The sequence below is a fragment of the Mixophyes fleayi genome, chromosome 11 (genome assembly GCF_038048845.1).
Source record: "Mixophyes fleayi isolate aMixFle1 chromosome 11, aMixFle1.hap1, whole genome shotgun sequence".
Taxonomy (NCBI): domain Eukaryota; kingdom Metazoa; phylum Chordata; class Amphibia; order Anura; family Limnodynastidae; genus Mixophyes; species Mixophyes fleayi.
In genome coordinates, this window is record NC_134412.1 from 63,837,150 (window position 1) to 63,861,411 (window position 24,262).

Here is a 24,262-nt window from a genome sequence, read left to right on the forward strand (position 1 = left end):
AAATGGTAGATCTGAGTGCCATGTGGGGGAGTTCTGAAGCATGTAGGTGCACGTGGGGACTGCTGAAGTTGTTTTGAGGCCTTTTTTAAAACTTCTTGACATTAGGTATTATTTTCAGACATTTTAGTGGTTGGAGGGTTGTAAATGCAGCCCTTTAAGTACATTGGGCTGCACATGACTGCACTAGATTCTACCCTCACACAACTTAACAATATCTTCATTTTAGGGTTCTCTTACCTCTCTGTCTGTATGTATTACCCAGTATTGTCTTATCAATGTTTGTTCCCAATTGTAAAGCGCTACGGAATTTGCTGGCGCTATATAAATGTTGATGATGATGATTTTACTCCTTTATATTATTATTGATTTCCTCAAATAGTCACACAATTTTCCCTTCCATTTTTTTCTTTGTCACATAACACATCCTTTCTCATCTTTGCTGAGTAGGGTGACCATATGTCCCCAAACTGAAGTTATTTAATGTAGAAAACCACTTTAAAGTAAACCATTTTCAGGGCAGTGTTTCTTCATGTAAACAACAGGCAGAACAAAAACAAATCATTGTATAACTTTTTTTTAAATTGGAAGAACATTGATAATGCGTACATTAACAATTCATATACTTTAATTGAAGTGCTCTATGACTGTGCACTCAGTTTGTACACGCAGTTATTACCGCTCAGGTGGCGCTTCGACTGCAACCCACCCTCTTTACCCGCCGTTAACAGGGCGGTCACGTGACTCATCGGTGCCGTCCTGCGGGACCCAGTTTGAACGACCACACAGCGGCCACGTGTGGTATCCGCCAGCTCCGCTGTTGTACCGGTGATATTGGCGCACCACCCCATTCATCAGTTATCTACAGGCGGCCATAGACCACGTTCACATTGCGGATCCGGTAAGGATGTGGAGCAATATACAGCACTGATTCATTAACGGTAAGCAGAGGTCAGTAACTTGTGGCTGTCTATTTTCTGCGGAACTAAAGGTTCTAGGCCATTAAAGTATCTCATAACACACCACAGTCACATTGCTGTATAATTGTTTTATTTAAGTAAGAGAAAAAAAAATCTCATTTTTCTCACTAGTCTTTCTTTAATGGTCATTTTTATAACTACTGTAATCCCTACATGTTTTATCTTCTTAGATAAACCTTACATTAGGAATTTTGCATGCACTTTGCATACTGCCACCCACCAGCTCTGCCTCATATATCCAGGGTTTTGGAAACTAATAATGTCAGACAGACTAAATGATGGACAGTTGTTTATCCAAATTAGGTTTCACTGTAAACGGGAGATACATTTTAATAACAGGTAACCCTATTCATTACACTACTAGAGAACATAAATAAGAAAATAAAGACACTTCAATAATGGAAACTACATGTGTAAAAGTGTGTTTTTATCAAACTACACATTAAAATTCATCTTTTTGTGTGAATTTCAAACCGTGCATTTTATCAAAGTAAAAACCACTTATCAAGCTACATTTTTTCCAACCAAAAGATCACAGATGGCATTGTCGGGTTTGTGACATAGGATCCATAAAAATGGTGCAATATATGCAAAAACGTGTGCGGTTTCCAAGACCGCACAAGATGACCGTAGATTTTTAGACGTGGTTCTTATTGGCAAGATTGCTCCATTTTGAGTATCATTCCTATAATATGATGGTCTCCGATCATAATAATAGAAATATAATGTTCTCCATTCCTAATAATAGAAATATAATGGTTTCCATTGCTAATAATAGAAATGAGCATGCCACTTTTCTAATAATAGAAATATGATTTCCCCCATTCCTAACAATAAAATATGATGGCCCCCATTCCTAATAATAGAAAGATGATGGCTTCCATTTCCAATAATGGAAATATGTGCCCCTACTCCTAATAATGGAAATGTGATGGCCCCATTGCTAATAATAGAAATTTGAAACAATATATAGGTGTATTTGCGCAGACTGATTGGAACAGTCACCTATTCACCTACATACATTCCACCCAAGTATGCAAACATTATGGAAAATAGGGACGGCGCTAACAACCTGGATAATACAATGAAATGTCTATAACCACTAGGGTAAATGTTTGTACAATAATGGTAGTATAGAACTATATCACAATGTGATGTCCATAAGTCCCGGAACAATGCACTGTCCTCCTGTGGGATAACAAATATTGGAACCTTGAGTAAGTTGGAAGGAGCGTCCTCCCAATAGTCAAAAAGTTTGATTCCAGAGGGATATTCCAGCCATTCTCTTGTGCAGAGTTTCATACATGAAAAGTAAACCACAAAAAAAACCACATCATAGTGTGACCCATTTATTAAATAAATAACTATATATGCCGATGAACACCAATGTGTGTGGCCTTATAATTCTGAAACAACACGTGAGTAGAGTATGTCCCTCAGGGTACAAACTTACAAGAGGGTAATCTCAAAGGCCGCCGTGTTTGTTTAGGGACACAATGAAGCACTTCTGTTAGATAACATCCGTCCTCTCGATATACACAACCTTCCAGCATGTGCCGAAAAGAACGGATATCAACGTTATCCCAATATAAAAAATATTTTAATAACAACCGATGATAAAATAGGTACAAAAAATTTAATTTTCTCTTTCCTCATGTAGAAAAACAAACATCATCTGTGGGGTTACCCCATTCAAGATGGATACAGGCACGTAGAAGTAATCTTCAATCCCTCTCCCATGATCGTGTAGCCGGTTGATTACATCCACAAACTGCTGATATCTGGAACAGGTCCAAACACTCCCGTGTGTGTATGTCTCTCCTTGTAACCGCCCCTTGCCGACGCGTTTCAATTTCATATATCATTATCAAGGCAATGCAATTATTGTACAAACATTTACCCTAGTGGTTATAGATATTTCTATGTATTATCCAGGTTGTTAGCGCCGTACCTATTTTCCATATTGTTTACAATACTAGAAATGTGATGGCCCCAATTCCTACTACTAGAAATATAATGGCCCCCATTTCTAATAATAGAAAAATGATGGCCCCCATTCCTAATATTAGAAATATAATTGTCCCCATTTCTAATAACAGAAATATACATATATACCCCCATAATAATATAAATTATAATGCCCCCATAAAGAAAAATTCCATTTAGCACCTTTAAAAAAAAAAATGTACCCATAATAACTACTTAACCTGACATCTTCATCCTGTTTTGGTCCTCCTTAATCCAGTGTGAATTAGGTAACCCATATGGTAGGGGGGGAAAAAACCCTACTGAAATAACGAACTGCTCCAGAGGGGCACACAATGCAATATGAATTCATTTCCGCCCAGCTACTTACTACAGTAAATCGGGAGCGGTCTCCTATCTGTGTAGGGCTGAGTGGTGTAAAATACTAATACTAGTTAGATATAAATATGGGTAGTTCATGAATGATCAGTTCAAAATGAACTAACTCATTTAGTTCACAGCTCTGGCAAAGATTAGTTCATCAGGATCTAAAACAAGTGGAAGGAGTTAGACAGATAAAGCACAGCAGCTCCAGCAGGCCTACTCACTGTCTCACTCACACTAGCTTTTTAGTGCCTAAAAGGAAAGTAGAACGCACAATACAGTTAATGAAATACAAATCGAATTAAAAAACATCTGAAATTGCACTGACTAGCTATAGCCTATGTGTGAGTGAGAGTGTCTGTATGTTTTTGTGATAAAATCACTGTTCTATTATCGATTCTGGCTTTGGTACTGGGCCCTAAACCCCCCTCCCCCTATACTCCTCAGCTGTGCTACTGGGTTTGTAGGTGCTACTACAGCAACACTGCTATTCAGCTCTCATGTAATACTCATGAGTCAGTACCTCTAAACTACCACAGGTGGCACTGCTATGCTCGGCCATTGGGGGGAATTCCATTTTGCCCCAGATTAGCACCGCAAAAACTCTATTAGCCTTATTACGGTAAAATCAACCTTTTGAGCAAAAAGCTAGCGTTGAAATTACCGTAATAATGGTAATAGTGCGCAGGCCGCGTTACTTTTTACAGTAACACTGCCAATTAAATTAACCCCATTGTGTGGGACACTGTGGAGCTGATCATTGAACTATATTGTCATGAGTCATTCTCCTGGCTCAGTAGTTCAATAGTTCATCTAGTTCATTTGACTCATTTGAATCATTTAGCTCACAAGTCACAGGATACCTTCCCTGTCGGCTTAAGTCACAGTGCTGAGTGCTGCATGCTATATACTGTAGTGTTGTTTACCATGTACAGGGGAGATGTATTTAACCTTCAAGAAAGATAAGGTGGAAAAGTTAAGGTTTTTTTTCTAATGACTGTATTTTAAAAGCAAAAAAAGTGACACTTTATAATACTCTGAATTTGGGTATTTCTCATTTGCATCTTATGTAAGTAAAAAATAATAATGAAAATGTTATTAACTTTGCAGAGCTCAACATGTCAATACTGGTTTGTTGTATAAGTGACTGTCCATTTTAAAATATTAAAAATTATCAGACATTAAACATATCTGATCATTTTAGCAGGACTATAACTCATCTAATGAGGTAGTAGTAAACATGTCTACTGTATGTGTAATATACTAGATCTATGTTTCCAATAACTTCTAAGAGCAGTGCTCCAGAGCGAGGGAACTAACTGAACTAAATAAACTAATCTTTTGAACGAACTAGATCAGAATGAACTAATCCCCAAAATGAGCTAGATTTCCCATCACTAGTTAGATATAGCTAGATGGTGACTCACACCAGTTTGTTTCCCTGTATATACAGAATGTTTGTGTAAAGCATAAGAGTAGGTAAATAGAATCTTGTTAAATTCACAACACAATATTTGTAGTTTTCCATGTCTATATTGAATTCATTGCTTCATGGAAAATTACAACATGGGAACACATCAGACAACTAATATCAGTGGTGGGAGAACAGCCCAAGAGAGTTAGTTATAATCATTAAGCTTGTGGTTTAGACATTTATTTTTAAGTAGTAGCTTTCCATAAGGCCGGCGTTTTTGCAGTCATCAACTTGAGAACATTTAGTAGAATCTGCTCTGTTTTGTTTGTAATTTAGTAAGATGTTCTAGTCAATCAAGTGACTTTGTGGACCCTTTCCCTATTAAAAAACACATGCACACATTTTGGTTGTAATCATGATACTATTTACAATGCAGGTTTAAGTTGGTCATGCCGTGATGGATTTCTTTGTTGTTTGGAGAACATGAACTGGATTCCAGTCATGAAACATAATGCTAAGAATATCATGAATGGGGGTTGCATTTCACTGTCCATACCCAGATGAATCAAAGCTATTAAGGCAATGTCAAAAATTCTACAGTAAATTATGGGCTACAGCATCCTAAACACACACAATTTACAATAGCCTTGTTAAAGTACTGACTTTAACCCCGCTAAAATGTGACATGACCTGTTAAGCTGTAAGATGTTTGTGTAAGACAATGTTAATATGTCAGTCAGCTTTATTTTGACATATAACTGATACAACTAAGTCCGTGTGCAGGATTTCCAACAGCAAGAGACATTTGGTTAAAAACACTGCTGCTGAGGGATCACTGGTGTCAGAATCCATGCTATTACTTTCTTTTTTAAACAGTATTTCTCTTACGTCCTATTGGGGGACACAGCGAAACATATGGGTATAGTTGCAGGTCCCGGGAGTCAGGCACTTAAACAGTTAAATCTGTGAATGTAGCTCCACCCCTGCTATGCCCCTCCCACGGGATGAGAACTCCGTTTAGTTTTAGTGCCCTTAGGAGTTGGGCATACTTTCCAGGGCTCCTGCCCTGGATTTAGATATATAATTTTTATTATTAATTTTATTTTATTTACAAATTTTCCTTAGGGGGGAAAAAAATTGCTGGCTAAGGAGCGCTTCCCAAGGGATGGATAGACTGAGATCTTCCTCCATCCTGGGTCCTCTGGCCAGGATGAGTGACTTTAACGGCCATCTCACCTCCAGCTTAACCGACTATTACACATATTACCAGCAAAAGGGCTGTCAGCGCTCACATCGTTGACCGTTGCGGCCGCAGCACACAGTAGCTGCTGCGGTCGTGGCTCCTCTCCCCCTTAGCCAACGAGCAATAAGAGGGGACCTAAGCAGCCACAACAAGTTCGCCAGTGAATCGGACAGTACAGCTGTGGCTACAGGGCACACATACAGAGATTTCTGTGTTCCTCAGCGGGGCAGTCATTTTGCAATTCAAAGAAAGGTAGAGGTTCTAGACTCCTCTACCCTGATTCCTGGAGGCAATGGACTTTTCAGCGCCATTTTACTTCAGCTCCTCATTGGACCCTACTGTGCTCCTCTTGACAGGACATTTTTTTTCCTGTTTTAAACACTCTGCAATAATTGATTGTCTTTTAGAGTGTGTGTGCTTGTGAGACTGTCAGTTGGTCAAATTATATGCAGTGCTGATATATAATATAGGTTGTTTACAGTTGAGGGCCATCACATATACTTTATTAAGTCACATGTTTGAACCCTTAATATATTTATATATATATATATATTTATATTTCAGCATGACTGACAAAGGGACCTCTAAGTAGGCAACTGCTGCAAGGTCTGTGACGCATTATAATTGTACCAAATGTAACTCAAAATGATCTTGTGGACAGTCTGGCCTGGAGGCCCTGTGTATGGCTGGTGGAGATCCAGGAACACAACCAGATTCAGTCTGTGTCTGCGCCCGCGGAGGAACCTGCTTGGCTGCATCCGTTGACATCGACCTTAGCAAACCTCAAAAGGGTAATATCACACCGTGAGGTAGGTCAGTCTTCCACTTCTAATTCTGCATCACAACAGTCAGGTGCACAATCTGGACAGACCTCTACAGAGATGTTCCAGGTGGAATCCTCTTTGGCCCAAACTCTAGCGGTCTCGGCTTAGGGTTTGCTTAACGCCACTTCCTCACTGGAACACCTTTTGAGTGGTGCTAGAAAACCATCTCCTAAGCATCAAATATCACATGAGATTAGTGTATCAGACTCTACTTCAGATATCTCATCGGATGAGGAAGGAGAACTTAAGAGAGATTCTGGTGATGAGGTTTCAGTTATTTTGGATGAAACATCCACGGCTCATGGAATTGAGGATTTGGTACTGGGAGTTAGACAAACCTTGGGTTTTGCCCAGAGGTTTCACGTACTGCTGTTTTCTCGCTTTTTAAAAGACAGATGAAACAGCTTATTGCCTTTCCTCCTTCTCAATTAATGGACATGATTGCGGAGGCATAGAACAAACCTGACCGCTGTTTTCACATTCAAGTCCACTCTAAACCCTTTATCCTCTCCCGGTAGAAGACTCTAAAAAGTGGGAGACTCTCCCAAAAGTAGACCCCCCCCCCCCCCCCTCCACATAGCCAGGTTCACTAGAACCAGTACCTTGCCAATGGAAGAGGGAGTGTCACTTAAAGATGCCATGGACAAGAAATGTGTTTTTTTTTTTTTTTTGCTCCATTCGGCATTTGAAGCTGCTGGTACTATTTTCAGACCAGGGGGTAAATGTTTTAAGCTCCGGGTTCTTCAACACCCACGAGTTCGGCGTCTTCGGCGTTTAAATTTAAAGCGGCGCTGCCTTGTAAAGGGAAGTTCCCTTTACAAGGCAGCGCCACTTTAAATTTAGACGCCGAACTCGCGGGTGTTGAAGAACCCGGAGCTTAATACATTTACTCCCTGGTATGTCTATAACCTGGGTAAATAAGGCCATTCAATCTTGGGCAGAGCAGTTAGCTAAAGGAATCTGAGATGGTTTTCCAGCAGATGATTTATTAATTTTGACAAACCATATCAGAGAGGCTTCTTACTTGATTGGTTAGACATTCCTTGTGGCTGTGATCTTGGTCCGCGGACGCGGATTCTAAACGCACATTGGAAGCAGTCCCATTTGATGGAGTATCCCTATTTGGAGCTAGATAAGACCAGCTCATATCTGAAGCAACGGGAGGCAAGAGCCCCTTTTTGTCAGTCACCCAGGCCAAACCTAAAAATTCTAGGTTTCGGTCTATTCATTCCTTTAACAAGACAAGTACATCCCCAGCCAGAGGGCAGTCAAATGCTCCTTCAAGAGGTAGTTTTCACAGGGGCCATGGTTTCTCTAGATGCGGAAATTCCAAGCCAACTGAGTCGGCCTCTGTATGACGCAACTCCAAACCACAGCAATGTGTTGCGAGCACGTCGTCTTGTATTCCAGGACAAATAGCTATATTTATCAACCGACCCCTGGATCAGGGACATTGTCACGATGGGATATATCATAGACCTGACACATTTTTCTCACAATCGATATATATTACCTCTGGCCCCCCAACCTGTGGACTCCGATGCAGGGCTCTGCAAGTAGTGATCCACAACTTGTTGGAGTCAGGGGTACTTATTCAAGTTCCACCAGTATAAGAGGTTTGGGGTTTTATTGCAACCTCTTGTCCGGAAGCCGGATGGCTCTTTCAGACCATTCCTAAATTTAAAATCTCTCAATCTTCAGGTCAGAGTACTAAAGTTCAAAATGGAGTCCCTCAGGTCGATCATTGCGACCATGGAACAGGGAAAATTCTTAGCTTCCCCGGACATAAAGGATGTGTATCTTCATGTTCCCATATGGCATGGACATCAGCGTTTACTACGATTTGCCATACAAGACGACCATTACCAATTCAGGGCTTTTCCCTTTGGTCTAGCCACCGCACCAAGGGTTATCACCAAGGTGATGACAGTCATGACGTCCAGTCTCCGTTCTCAGGGTATCACAGTAATACCTTAATTAGACAATCTTCTCAGCTCCGTCTTCCGAAATTCTATCCCACCATCTTCAAACAACCATTTCCTTTTTGGAAGCTCATGGTTGGATAATAAATCGACCAAAGTGCTCCCTAATATCAGCGCAAACAATGCGCTTTATAGGCCTGAACGTCGATACCAAGTGTCAGAAGATATTGCTCCCGGAGGACAAGATTCACTTAATACATAAAGAAATCAGCGCAATCTTAAAGAAAAGAGAAGTCTCTCTCCGGAGCTGTATTAAGCTGCTGGGCATAATGGTTTCAGTATTCGAAGCAGTAACCTATGCTCAGTTCCATTCAAGAGTTTTTCAGTTGGATCTACTGCGAAAATGGTCCCATTTACCCTGGACAAACAGATGATCATTCTTTCCTCTCCTGTATGACAGCCCCTTGCCTGGTGGCCGCTGAGGTCTCCGCTCTCCAGAGGTTGATCCTTCCAAATATGGTAGTGAACAGTTGCCACCACAGATGCAAGGCTGCCTGGATCGGCGGGGTTCACCTTAACTCGTAGATTTCAGGGTTCGACGGGAATCTCTGAAAACGTCTCTCTGCATCAGTGTTCTGGAACTAAGGGCCATCTACAATGTGCTAGTCCGGGCACAGGTTTTTCTGCAGGGAAAACCAGTCAGAGTGCAATCAGATAATGCGACAGCAGTTGCCTTCATAAACCTTCAAGGCGGCAATCACAGTGCCAGAGCCATGAAGGAATCCAACAGGATAATACTGTGGGCGGAGCGACACATTCCTGTCATTTCAGCAAACGACATTCCCGGCATGGAGAACTAAGAAGCAAATTTTCTCAGCCACTACAAGGTTCACCCAGGAGAATGTTCTCTACATCAGGATGTGTTCGATCTCCTTGTTCAACGGTGGGGTTATCCAGAGATCTCATGGTGTCATGTTTGAATGCCAAAGTTCCTCTTTTCTGCGCAAAATACAAGGATCCCGCTGCAGGATTTGTGGACGCCATGGTAATTCCATGGAGGTTTCACCTAGTCTATTTATTCCCTTCTCTTCCAATGCTCCCGAGGGTTCTCAAGAAGCTGAAGAGGGAATGAGTACTGGCCACACTGGTGGCCCCAGACTGGCCGCGTCGAGCTTGGTACTCGAACCTTCTGGGAATGGCAATACAACCCCCATTTCGATTGCCTCTACTCTACTTCCAGACCTACCCACTCAGTGTCCTTTTCGATGCCACTCATTAGATCGGTTGGCTTTCACGTCGTGGCTATTGATACCATGATTTTAAAAGCTAAAGGGTTTTCATCAGCGGTTGTGAAAACTATGATTAAAGCCAGAAAGACATCTTCTGCGAAAAGTCTTCCAGATTCTGTAGTAATTTATGATCTTTGGTATAAAACGCACCAATTTCACACGTCACGGTTTAACCTTTCCAGGTTACTTGCCTTCTTTCAGGCAGGTTTAGACAAATGATAGCGTTTAGCCTCCTTGAAGTTGCAAGTTTCCGCCCTGTCTATTTACTTCCTGTGCAAGTTGGCTCTTTTGCCAGAGCTTCACACTTTCCTACAGGGAACGCTTCATTATTCCTCCGTTTGTACACCCGGTGGAGCATTGGGATCTGAATCTGGTTCTTCAGCCATTGGTCCAACAACTATTTAAACCTTTAGATTTGACGGACCTTTGGTATCTCACTTGGAAGGTGGCATTTCTGCTGGCAGTGTCTTTGGCACGGACAGTATATGAGTTGGGGGTTTTGTATTCCTTGTTTTCCATGAGGATCAGGCAGTACTTTGTATCAAGCCCTCCTTTGTTCCTAAAGTTGTTTCTCATTTTCACTTGAATCAAGAAATAGTAGTTCCTGCTTTCACTCCAAAGTCTAGGTCTTTAGATCAGTCCTTGCTACTGTTCGACGTGTGAGGGCTGTTAAGTGTTATGTAGCCCGCACTGCGGGTTTGCGCAAAACCACAGAACTTTTTGTGTAGAATGTTGCACTCAGACGTGGTTGGTCTGCCTACAAGGTGTCTTTAGCCCGTTGAATCACTTCCACCATTAAGTTGGCTTATACGAAGGCAGCTAGGCCAGTGCCAGACAGTTTGTCTGCTCACTCAACCAGGGTGGTAGGTGCCTCTTGGGCGTCGCGTTATAGCTTCAGCTGAACAGCTGTGCAGGGCAGCTACGTGGTCTTCTGTCCACACTTTTTTAACGTTTTACAGACTACAGGGCTTTGCATCTCCCTTAGGGGCGGCTTTGGTTTGTCCCCTATGTTTCGCAGTGTCCCCCATTAGGACGTTAGAGAAAATAGGATTTTTGTACTCCCTGTAAAATCCCTTTCTCGTAGTCCATTGCGGGACACTGCGCGCCCACCCTTGCTCTGAAAATTTTACGGGTTGACTAGTGTTGTGTTGGTTATCTTGCTTTGACCCTCCTTTGGGCTTTGTTAGACATAAACTGAGTTCTCTTCCTGTGGGAAGGGAATAGCAGGGGTGGAGCTACACGCACAGATTTAACTGTTTAAAGTGCCTGACCACCAGCTATACCCCTATGTTTCGCAGTGTTCCCCAATGGATTACAAGAAAGGGATTTTATGGTGAGTACATAAATCCTATCATCCACATCAGCGGTGGATAAACAGCCTAAAAGATGCGCTCTATGTTGCTAAATAAAGGTTTGACAAAGACAGTGAATGTTAGATTGTTTTTATTACATTTTACTACCAATTACTGTAGGAATAATTATTTGGCCACTCAAAAAATGTATTACTGTAAAGCAATATTGCTTTTTGTGAATCTAGTTAACAATCTTCCTCTCAATCCAACCCCTTCTTTATTTCCTCTGTCAACACCCCTTATGCTTTTCCCTACACATTACCCTGGATTCTCTGTTTTAATTCTTTTAGGTGACAATGGCAAACAGTTCACTAAAATGTGAATCCAAGTCAAAAGGTTTAAAACGCAAGATTGATATGGAGGTGAGTATCTTTCTCTGAAATAATGGTAATTAAGTTTCTAAGGACTGGTTAGAATAACAAGTTAATCATTGTCTTTGGAAGCGGTTATCACAAAAAAGTCCCTTTTGTTTGATAGACCCCCCCAAAATGAACTGCTAATAATAGTTTCATAGTAACTTGCTGTCTTGGCTTTGTTTCTTCATATGCATGGTTCCTGTCATTCAGTATTGCAAATAGTAGTTAGTTTGGCTTGATATAAATACATGATTTTGATGACTTTTAAAAGCAAAATTTTTGGAGACTTTTTTAACATAGTAATCATCTTCTATGTCAGTCCAATTTTATTTAAGTCATGTAGGGAGTTGATTTTGGCATTATCGTGACAAGATGAGATTCCTGATAGCCTACACCAGGGGTCAGCAATGATGTGGCACGTGGGCCAGTTTTGTCTGGCACGCCAGAGCGAAGATGGCTGAAATGAAGCTGCAATGCATGCGCAGTAGCTCCATTTCGGCCATCTTCGGCTGCTTTAGTGGAGCAGCTCCTGGGTTCTATTGTAGAACGAAAGATGTATGTGCTGAATCCAGAGGCAAGTATGAGGCATAATATGAACTGGGGACACAACTATTATACATACATAGTACCTACTTGGGTTGTATAAATTAAGAAATTTATAGGGCATTCTAGTTTTTATTTCAGAAATTATGAAAATAAAAATAATAATAAAAAAAAAATCAACATAGAGCCATTCCCATATTATTTTCACTATCTTGTGGTTTCTTGATTTATGTTGCATTGCAAATAACAACTGTATCCTACACAGAATATAAGCAACACAAGTACAATGTACTGTAAATGGCAGTAATAAAAAGCTACAAACGTATGTTAAACACAAAAGAAGAATACAATGGTTTTCATTCTTGTTTTAGTTAAAAGTAAAATAAAGAGGGGAAGGGAAAGAAGGATGGGGGGGCCTCAAAAATTACGAGATATTAGTGGAAGATTAATAATGTAGAATATATTTTAATGAAGATGGGGGGAGAGCTTGAAGTGAGGAAGAGGGGCGTTGTTGAATTGCACCCATGTAGTCCATCTTTTAAATAAAGAGATTGATGAATTCGAATCTCTGACCATAATCTCTGTATGATTGGACAGGATCACCAAATATGCAAAAAAGGAGCCTTTTTCTTGACAGAAAGATGAGGGGTATTGAGGTAGAATTTATAAAGCCTGGTCGGCACCAGGTGCCACAAAAGCTTATTTGCATTTTCTTTGACTCTGGCGTACCAGTCTCTTACCCAGGTCTTTTCACAGGGGATTTTTTGAGAGCAGGGGATTTTTTGTCAGCAATGAGTGATGCATCATGGCCTTTCGATGAGAAACTAAAACACCATTGTTCTAAGGGAGTGTGCAGTCTAGCATAACTGTAGTCAGAGGCTCTGAAGAAGTTTTTAGATATTGATAGAAAGTAGAAGTTGGGAGGTCATAAAATTCTTGGAGGTCTGCAAAAATAGGAAATATTTCCATTTTCATTAAAAAAATCTGACACTGGCTGAGGGAGAATGCGTTGAGGGTGAGACCCGCCAGGAAGGGTGTTTTATTTAAGAGTGAAATGAGTGGAAATGACTAGGGTGCCAGTGCCTAAATTCAGTGTAGTGAATGTCCAGTGAGCATGTGCTAAGGGAGTGAGGTTTGATGTTTTGTTCTGGGTGTTATAGTGCTGACATTGAGATTTGAGAAATGGTCCTATATAGTGTTTGGGAATGTGTTTTAACTGGGTTTCAGAGTTGGTGTCCAAAGTGCCCATTGTCAGGGTGCATGTGCACACTATGATTCTGGTATCCAATTAGGCCATTTTCGACCTAAACGGCAGCAAATTGCAGGATGTATAGGTCCAGAAATACAGCAGATTCCATTTAGCATTTTATCAGATGTCGCTCTGGATGGATGCTAAATACAGTCAGATGTTGACGGCATAGGAAAGTTCACCTCCAGCACCACAGCCAAATCTTTCAGATTTGGCCACATACATCACATATACGACTAAATTGGACTGAGAACTGGCCAACCTGTGAGGGATGTGTATGGCCTTTTTAAGCCTGGGCTTTCTACAATATCTAGGTTTGAAGCATATTGTTACATTGAAATATATTGAGGTAGATGGCTTGGCTTGTATTGTTTTAATTATTTGAATTGCTTTAGTTAAAGGTATCTTTTGTATCTTCATTTCTCATCTGCTCATAAAAACTATTAGATGAGTGTATCTCCTGCAATAGAAACATGGCCTACAATAAATAAAACAGCCAATAGAGACTTGTTATTGCACAACAGTATGCATATACAGAAAAACTTCTGTATTGTATAGTTTAAATAAGTGATTGTATTTTGGCTTTCAAACTCTTGACAGATCCTAGATTCTGAAATTCTTCAATGTTCTTCACCTACAAGCCAACCTTCAGCTGTTTCTGACATCTCTCAGGTTGGGGACATAGAAGCTGTAATGAAAGGTTGGTATTAAAGAATGTCTTTGCACAGTGCATGAATTTATACATTTGCCACAATTTTTGTTTTCTTTTAACAGATCTAAGCAAGGAAATAAACCTTCTTTTTTGTAACTATGCAAAGACATTGAGGTAAGCATCATTGCTATTGATCTAGTAACATATCACATGGACATGTTATTGTATTACTAATTTTTTGGGGGTTTGATGCATGCTTTTAAAAAGAGGAATGGCCCAGGAAAAAAAAATGCAATTGCCAATTAACATAACCTCTGGATATGAACACACTTGCAAGATTTCTACATTGAAAATAATATTTTAGACACCCTGTTATGGTAACAGGTTTAGGAGCAAATAGACATGTACAAGCAGTAAATATCCAAAGACATTGCTGAGCTTGCCACTAGCCATGGTTACTATATGGTTGTTACATCACCAGGGATGTGTGTGAGATAAGTCACCTCATATTTACCATATTAAAGAACACTGCAAGTGAAATCACAATCCAGAACTGTCGAACAGCAGAGTAACATTAGCTATGGCAACAATTGTACAATGACTATATAATTGCTGGCGGATTGCTAATTAGTGCTACTGTAGTAAGGGGTGGGGTACGTAAATGCGACGCTTATAATAGCGACACGGACTATATAGACAAAAAGAAGCCGATTACAATAAAACCAAAATACTTGAAATGCTGACTTACATTAATACAGACATAGAGCAGATCCGAAATGTGCGGCCCCCAGACTATTATTATTTTTAACCTACCGGCATATTATGTAGCTCTGTACATTCAGAGGATGTTAAAAACAAATTGCATACATTGGCATTAAACAGAGGTGGGCCTTCAGGGAGTTTTGCATCTGTGCACGGAATGATATTTTGAAAGAAATGTATCGAGCTGCAGTTTATAAAAATCGCCAGTTTTTTTAGACTTTTTGGCGGTTTTTAAAACCACAGATGTATGAAACTGCAAACTGATAGAAAACCTGTTTTCAAAAGAGCCGCATTGCAAATTGCTGTCCTGGCGTTTAGTCATGATAAGAATACAAAGTGTTACATGCATCAAGCAGCGGTTTTGCAACTTTCCAGAAACAACGCCAGAAAGATCAGGTGGTTTGGTTTGCGAGACTGCTATCTTGCCATTCATAACTTAAGATGAGGCACCATTTACTTATGAATTATGGGGCAAAATTAATTTATAATTACATTACAGGAACAATATTATGTGACTTCTAATGGGGGCATTAATTATGACAGGGACAACACTTACTATTTCATGATGGGGGCACAATCTATACTGTAGACTTTCAGAGAGTTCTTTAAACACTTTCTGGAAACCCAACTCTTGCCTATACTACTCACACTAGTACACCATCACAACTGTCCCAATCTCCCCGCTGAGTCACACTCGCCCCTCTTGTTTCAGTGACCAAGGCCCTCCCTATCCTTTGTTTTCATGTCTGCGTTTATTTTGTTTTCCATGTATGTCCCAGTTTCCCAGCTCTATTCTACCCACTGTCCAGTAAATCGGAGCACTGTGGCTCCTTACAAATCAATGACAATAAAAATAAAGTCCCTGAATTCATGCAAAAAGCAACACATATTTAAGGTTTTGCTCTGAGGGTAAAGAACACATACTGCAAGCTCCACATTAAAAAGGACCCTTCTGTTTGTTCAGATAGAAGCATGTACTTATTTGTCATGATGTATTTATTCCCTTGTAAAAATTACCTCCACTGAAAATTGTATAGAAAAACTGTTTAATCTAACTAAAATTATTAATATGGAAACTTCAACTTTCTGGAATAATACCTGATACTTGAAATAGAGCTTTTGCCTGATTTCGGCAGTTGTAACCTCCGTAATACTCTGCTGCTCCAAATAGACAGTTATGTAGTGATAACTAATCATTCGTAGGATACATCTATAACAAAGGAAATATTTTCTTGTTTAAATAAATTCTAATGTAGTGCTCAGCGAGGTCACTGCGATGTTTGTAGCTTATCACTGTTGATGGAGAATAAGAGGAATGTTAGCTGAAGGCTACAACAATAGGATTTAACAACCGTAACTGTGTTGTGTCTGTGTGTAGTATGTATCATTGCTTCATGTTCAGACCTCAGATTTTTTTGGCAACATCTAGTTACTCATGGTAATGACTTCAAAGTGATATTGCAGGTGATGTGTACTATAACACTGTCTTCAAATTCAGTGGCAATTCTAGCAGCATGTTATTCTGGTGTCAATTGATTTATGTTGTTGTTCCGATCTACTGATGACTATATTCATTGTATTGGCAACCACAACGCTGATATTATTTGTACACATATAGATCTTGACTGTGCTTTGCAAGCTAATATGTGGAGTGATATAATGATATAATCTTCCCAATCAAAAATGTATCACTCCTATAACGTTTATAAAATGAGACATGGTGACCTGTCTATGAAATGTGTAAATATCAGTTCCACTGGCATATGCTTTTATAGTATACTTTAGAATTGTCAACTTTTATCATTTATAGGTGAAGTTCCTAATTTATTATACTAAATATCAATGCATTATGTAGTATAATTTTGCACTTCCCTGCTTTAGCCTGCAGCTGTCACTGTTGTAGTTGCTACATAGAAAGCATTTGGCAGATGGCCCTTACTATACAATAATGGATACTGACACATAATATTTCATATATCTGTATTACAATCAAGTCTCAACCCCAAGTTCCAAGTAATACAAAGTCAAATTTCCCATGCAAGTTCAACTTCCCTCCAAATTTCCCTTCCCATTCTCCTTCCTCTCTTTGAAGACTTGGCCTCCCATGCAATTTTGCAGACATGAATCTCACCTTAGAATCTACAAATCCCAATACCCACCTAAGAATTATAATTTAAGTCTCCCCCACTAATCTGTGGAGTTAAATTCCACCTCTTACCTGAAAACAAACTTCTCTCTTCTCTTATATGAATTTACTTTCCCTTTAAAGTTCCTTCTTTTCAAGTTCAAAGCTATCTTTTAATTGGATTTTTCTTAAAATATTGCTTTTTAATCATTCAAGTTAAAAGCGATCCATCTCTCCATTTCATACTCCAGTCACCAACTTGCAGCCCTCTCTATAAATGTAACTTTGATTTCCCTTTCTCCATCCTTGCAATTCTCTTTACCTGCTGTGAAAGTCAAATAATTGGATGAAGTAAACTAAATTAATATTCATCATATTGTTTTACCTTGCGATTAGTACGTCACGTACACTTGTAAATAGTACACATTTATTAAGGTTCTAATCCACATTTATTTATTTATTAGTAAAATGTATTAGAGATTATTTATACATAGATAAAACTATAATAAAGGTATTTATGGTTCAGGTCCTCTAAGAGGTAAAGAGTTTGGTCTCATATTAAAGCTTGTTTCACCAGCATTAACCCGGATTTGACAGAGTAGTGATCGCATCTAGAGGTCGCAAGTAATGAGCAATAAAATTAATACTCAAAAGTACTTTGTTTATGGGTCAGATCAAACTGGTTATTCGGCGGGAAGACACGTAGGCAACAGTTGGAGTTAGTTGCCCCCCACCCTTGGAAAAGATCAAATGAACTGACCAATGACCAACAGACAACTGGAACATCGTAGACCCTGGACCACTGAAGACCTCTCTTGGTGTTATCTGTGTGTATTTGTGACATCATCACTGTTTTTGTTAACTGAAACTGCATATAAGCTCCCTGGGTCAATGTCTCTACCCTTTCTTTCTGACAACAGACAACATAACTGTATCTGAACCTGGGCACAAGGGAAGCGCTGGCTTAATGTAATGTATTCGGTTTATACTTTCCTGTTTATTGTTATATCTTTTATACATCTTAATGGCTTGCCGTACATCTTGCTCTCTTCTGCTATTAAATCACTCTGTGCGTTGGAACCACAATAACCGCACTGGACAATGTTTATTGGTAGTGTATGTGTGTATATCTGTGTGTGTATATATATAATATATATATATATATATTAAACACATACATAAAAGGAGCACTAGGTTATAATAGAAGATATTATTTTTAGCACTGATTTATCTTTTTTGTGACAGCCATTCAGAGTTTAGCATAAAGAATGTATTAGCCCGCTCATGGTTGGTAGAGAATTATGGATGTTACTGTATAATAATGGATGTTTATTTAACTCTGTACAAATTGGTGTTGAGCTTTCATTTTGTGCAAAGTTATAGCGTTGATTTGTTGATTTGAGAGTTCACTTATCCCAACTACTGTGACATGGAGTGATTATAAGTACATGTCAATCAAGGACAGGATTTCTCTGAGAGATTGTGATTGCCTATTTGGCAACATTGTGCATAATGTGTGTAAGGCAGTTGAATCTGGCTTCAAACACACAACACACTTTCAAATTATTTTTGTTTGTTAAGAGAAAATAATTTTCGTGTTCCAATCCAGTTGTTCTGAGAAGACATAATGATACTAGTAATTCCACAGCAGCTGGAATGCCACAATTCAGAATATACAAGTGACAATTGCCATCCTTGCATGTCTATTCTGTATCATTATTTAGCTGAAACATTTATATATAAGAAGCAAAAGCAAATAGTTACTTGCCAACCATGATGAGTGTCAGTGAGTACATGATGACATTCACAAACAGGTATAAAACACCAAAAATGATACTTTTAAGGAAGTGCAACACTTAGGGAGCCCCGCATCAAATGCCAACATTTTTAGTTTAATATGGCCTGATTCATTAAGGCACAAAAAAGTATTATTTTTTTTCTTTAAATGCACGTAAATCGGAGGGAATTGGATGTTCCACTATAATTGGAAAAAATAACTGTTTTTAGTATTAGACAAAGAAATAAGTATTATAATTGTATTAGATATTAATGCAAGACTGAATAACTGGGATTTTAATTTCTGTCTGTGATACACGTTGCTCTTCACTGTTTAATATTGATATGATTTAGTAGTAGATGGACAGGAGACATCTAATATAGAATTTTGTTTTATAATTTAATAAAATGTTTTATTATACAACAATAATCCCAGAGTGCTCGCAGACGGAAAACTTTTTTTTTCTTTTTTAGTGTGAAGTTCCGCTGTGTACCACCCATAATCTAAAATGCTAGACATTGGAAAAGCATATATATTATATCTTGGAGTGGGTTTGAAAATTTTGTAAACATGGACTCCGAAATTAGATTTCTCAGGTTTTTCCTGTGCGGATTTTCAATCTCTATGGTTGAGATGCCTTTCTACCCCATGTGTCCCTGTTAGAGTTGCCTACTGAATCTTCAGTACAAGCAGAGACTGTGTGCGCATATGTGATCTCCATTATTTGCAGATATCATTGACCTTAGTGGTGACCATGGATCACTAAGAACTTTGCTAGCATCTTCCCTAAGATCAAATGTATTTGTAGGCAATAGAGATCCACTGTAGTGGCTCTGTGCTTCGCTCATGTGGACACTGCCTTCCTATGCTGGCTTGAAATCTGTCGCATGAAAATTGGAGAGGGTTTCCTCACTGTCCAGTTAACCCCAGAATATGCAGTTTAGGTGAAAAGTAATAAAGCACCACCCTTTCTACACGGTAGTGGAAGAGGGGGCGCTTCTTAAAATAAAAAAAACCAAAACTATTTATTTAACAGCAGTATGAACAGGCAAAATACTTGAATAGAGTTTCAGGCAGAAACGTTTTACTTAATAACATCAAAAGAGAAGCTTCATCGTAGAGATTAAAAAAACACATGAAGAAAGTGACAGCTGCATTACCCTTATAGTAAAGTAAAAATTACATTTTTTTGCCAGTTGTGTTTACACAGGAAATCATTAAATAGTTTGATCTTCACGATCACTTGATTCCTTTTAAATTCAAATTTGAGTGTAAAATGGCACAGTTTGCTAATCACTTGTATCCTCCTGATGGTAGATACGTTGCAATTTAAAAAAAAAAAAAAAAAAAAAAAAAGGCTTACAATCATGGGCAATTTTACATCCATCCCTGGTACTTAATTGCATTGTGTTGGTGATCAAATGACCAAACTATATAGTACTGAAATACTATGGATGAATACATTTTAAATATTTCCTTCTTACACATATTGTCTTTTTGTGGACATGTTTGAAAGTGCTTGCACTAAAATAATGTTATCTTTATTTTTTAAGGGAACGATCTGTTGTGGATGCACAATATGTGCACGAATTTGATGAACTTATTAAAGAAGCCAGATCAGTGGAAATTCAGTTAAAACAGAAGAGGGAAAGCCTTAAGAACCGTCTTACTATGATTGCAAATAATTTATCTTTGTAAAGTAGCTTACATTTTTAAATACTTTGTGAACAAACAAGAATATAAGTATTCTAATTTGGAGCACTCTAGGGTTTGATATTTAATTACAAATTACAATCTTTATTACAATTAAAAATACAATGTATAGGTCTCAATGTGACCTCAAAGAGCAGTGAAATATATTAAAAGACAGTGTTAATGTGAAATATCTGCCACAGTGAAAATAAAATAATTTAAAAAGAATAGTAGTCGGCGTCTAGTTTATGCTTTATTATTTAACAATTTTTCTATGATTCATGAAGAAAATTTGTTCATGGAGAGTTAATTTCCTTCAAATAAATGAATCAGTCGATTTCCTGGAAAAAAATTCCTGTTAGGAATTACAAGGTGAGGTTGTAGTAAAAACAATATGGAGTTTATTGCAAATCACTGCATATAATAATCGTCTGAGCACATTGCACTGGATATTGCAAGAATTAAAAGACAGGCGCAAACACAAGCTCTGAGGTAATGCAGAAATATATAAGTTGAGTTGGTCAGCTTAACATATATTGCAATATGTGGAACTAACATTCCCTGTTTTTAATACAGAACAGTATTTAGTACAGTATTAATTATGTGTTTGGAGAGTGCAGAGTATCTCTGTTTTTCTGTCTATACAATGTGGGCAATCCCCTCTTGTACCCCAGTCTGTACATGGTGAGTGCAGAGGATCTATGTCTGTTTTTGTTTATAGAAATATATGTCTTTGTGGCAATCCAGGAGAATAAAAGTCTTTGTGTAACAATGCTGTTCCACAAACTAGGTCCTTGTATTTACAGCCATGGAGCCAGATATATGTTGAAAACATTAAACTGTTTATTACAGTGCAAACACAGTCCAGGTCAGTGAATAAACAAACTTCCAGTTATTGCAGAATAGCAAGTAAATGGAAACAACTTGGCAGGTAACATAGCTGAAGCAAGGTAAACGGCACCACTCAGACTGGACAGCACTGTAAAGTCTCAAACCGGACAGCACAGTGAGAAGCCTCGGACTGGATAAGGCCAGAAGGCAACTCGGGCTGTACCAAACTGTGTGGCAACTTGGGCTTAACTGTCAGTAAAGTTTCTGGTGTGGACTGGGGGGGACAGGGCCCTCTCTGGAGGGGACTGGGGGGACAGGGCCCTCTCTGGAGTGGACTGGGGGGACAGGGCACTCTGGAGCGGACTGTAGGGGCAGTCCCCTGTAGGAGGTTAGAAGGACAGCACTCTTTCTGATGCTGGCAAAGTCTCTGGACTGGAGGCGGAGGCTGGCAGCGTGGGCCCTATGTCGGAGCAGAACAGGTTGAAATGTAGAATCAGGAAGTGAAGCGCAAACAAATTCGGAATGAGGAGTAGAGTAAATAGAAGACAATTCTGTAGACTGTTGTAGTCTGTGGAGTGGACAATCTTGTAAAAAGTGTACATCACTGGCACAGTAACGACATCATTTTTCAGTCCTGCGCCGCCTCCACTCTTCGTCGGCCAGATGGAGGCGTGGACTAACTGCTAAACTGGAGTTTGTTACACAGTTCTTAGATAAATGCAAATTTGTAATTGCACTATTAAGAGGTGCTGTTTGCACTAATTCAGCATCAGAGAGAGATGGTTGAGGCAAATCAACAGTTTTTGAATTGGGAGAAACAAAATTTGAGAGTCTCCTGAGTGTGTCCGTAAGAAAAGCAGAAATTGAGGCAGCTCAAAATTATGTCCGTTTGTAGAGCCTGAAGCAGAGACAATTCAGTAATTTGTAAGGCAGACATGTTTGCAGGAGAAAACAAATGGAAACAATTGCTGTGAGAGTCCCAGGAAAAAATCTGAAGCAGAATCTTTCACACCGCTCCAAAACTGTTTTTTGGGCTAGTCAATTTGTTCTACAAACTAGGTTCTTGTAATTACAGCAATGGAGCCAGATATATATTGAAAACATTAAACTGTTTATTGCAGTGAAAACACAGTCCAGGTCAGTGAATAAACAGACTTCCAGGTATTTTAGAATAACAGGTAAATGGAGACAACTCAGCAGGTAACATAGCTGAAACACAATAAATGGCAAGAGCCAGGAATACTCAGAAATTATGAATTTGCAGTATGTCCAGACAGACACATATATCAGGTTTACCTCAAGAAGACAAGATGCAGATGAGTGGTAAATGGTTGCAAAGAAGCAGAAACTTGGCTACAGCAAGGATTTACACAGGAAAAATAGCTAGGCAGTAGTCCAAGGGTTAACAAATATAGCTAGGCTCAGAAACAATAATGACCAGCAAAGGGAATAGGGAGAGGCAGGCATATATGAGACAATCAGGTGCGAATGATTAACTAGCACCGTGACAGTGGGAAAAGGCAGAATAGCAGCACTTCTGGTGATTCAGGTACTGAGAGTAAACAGAGTCCAAAATAGTCCCAGAGGCAGGAGCTGCCGAAATGAAACAGGTAATGCTGCAGAAGATGTGAGGCAGATCCTGACACTTTGTGGCAGTGCAGTAATTTAACACTGAGCAATGCAAGCATATATAAATCTTTGGTGCAATGCAACGGTCTTTACGGCGAATGTCCTGCAGATTGAGAAACGATAAGTACCACAGTCCAATACTGTGTAGAGCTATATGAATCACGTATAGATACTAGTCATCGACAAACATTAAAAGTTGTAAAGGTATCGGGAACCAGGAGGCTGCTGAATGCCAGCCAGGAACTGTTTGGTGCAAGGTCAGAGGCCCACAGCTACAGGAAGCTAGCGTGCAACGCTATCACAGGCAATGAGTGCAGGACTGGTGAGAGCTTATAAAGTGCAGCCTTCCAATCAGCGCACAGAGGGAGACACACCTCAACTGCATAGCAGGTCTGAATAACAAGCCGTTTGAAAGCAGATGAAAACCTCACATTCCCTTTTTTTTATTTGTTTATATTTACTGTGTTTTATCAGCAGATTCTAATGTCAGGCTTCTAGAAACTCCAGTGTTATATAAAGTCTATACAGTTTTATAATCTATATTAGTCGCATGGTTCTGTTTCAATTACACAATATTCTTCCTAAGTTATTTCTGGCGGCAAGATTCAGATAACAAGCTTACTCGCATTAGTCTGTGGCGTGTTTAATCCCTTTTATTTAGGTACATTATCTCACAAAACTATATAGTCTAACAGGTCTCCTTAAATGCAGCTAATATAAAGTCCAGTCTCATTCTAAAATGAATAGTTTAAATTAAACGTTTTATTATGATTACATAGTAGCTCTTGTAATTCACTCCACCTTTTATTTTGTTACATAATTAGCAGTTATGCATATCGCATGTTATTCTTGCACCCACTTCACCTAGATAAATTCTCTGATGACTTTGCTGCGTATTTCTGATGGATCAATCACAGAGCCAGAATATTGGGCTCACTCTATAATTGAGTTGCTTCTAAATGTGTACTATCCAGAATATTGTGCTCCCTAATTAGATTGCTCCTAAATGTGTACTATCTATGCACAAGGTATTATAGCTATTTTAGTGATGTTTACATTCCCACAGACGCTCTCATTTCATAGCATTCCTATATGGAGCCGCTAGTATTAATGTTTAATGTTTGTTAAATATCTATATAAATTTTTTAAAAATACTGCAAATTACATTAATAAAAACTTGAATATGTATTGTCTATACAGTTTATCATTGTTTTCACACTTTAACTATTTTAAGTGTATATTGCTTAAATATTACAGGTTTAGAACATACATTTGT

At 39.0% G+C, this 24,262-nt stretch overlaps 1 protein-coding gene across 3 annotated transcripts; it reads left to right on the forward strand.

Annotated features, from left to right (window-relative positions):
* The first annotated feature begins 688 nt into the window (after positions 1–688).
* TEX12 (testis expressed 12) lies at positions 689–20,754 on the forward strand. Of its 3 annotated transcripts, none has more exons than XM_075190327.1 (5): positions 689–938; positions 11,661–11,732; positions 14,119–14,218; positions 14,293–14,344; positions 17,731–18,133. In XM_075190327.1, exons 2-5 carry the CDS (start codon positions 11,667–11,669, stop codon positions 17,846–17,848), a joined length of 336 nt encoding a protein of 111 aa, XP_075046428.1. In that variant the 5' UTR covers positions 689–938; positions 11,661–11,666; the 3' UTR covers positions 17,849–18,133. The 3 variants fall into 3 exon arrangements, with proteins under 3 accessions (XP_075046428.1, XP_075046427.1, XP_075046426.1); XM_075190326.1 differs by lacking the exon at positions 17,731–18,133 and adding an exon at positions 20,388–20,754 and having other exon boundaries at positions 695–948; XM_075190325.1 differs by lacking the exon at positions 17,731–18,133 and adding an exon at positions 20,388–20,754 and having other exon boundaries at positions 697–938.
* Positions 20,755–24,262: the final 3,508 nt, after the last annotated feature.

What these genes read in the sequence shown, in the direction of transcription:
- TEX12 (XM_075190326.1), top strand. Translation starts at nt 11,667, where the DNA reads ATGGCAAACAGTTCACTAAAATGTGAATCCAAGTCAAAAGGTTTAAAA. An exon ending in AACGCAAGATTGATATGGAG is followed by an intron (nt 11,733 to 14,118) that starts GTGAGTATCTTT and finishes AACTCTTGACAG; the next exon opens with ATCCTAGATTCTGAAATTCT. An exon ending in AACTATGCAAAGACATTGAG is followed by an intron (nt 14,345 to 20,387) that starts GTAAGCATCATT and finishes TTATTTTTTAAG; the next exon opens with GGAACGATCTGTTGTGGATG.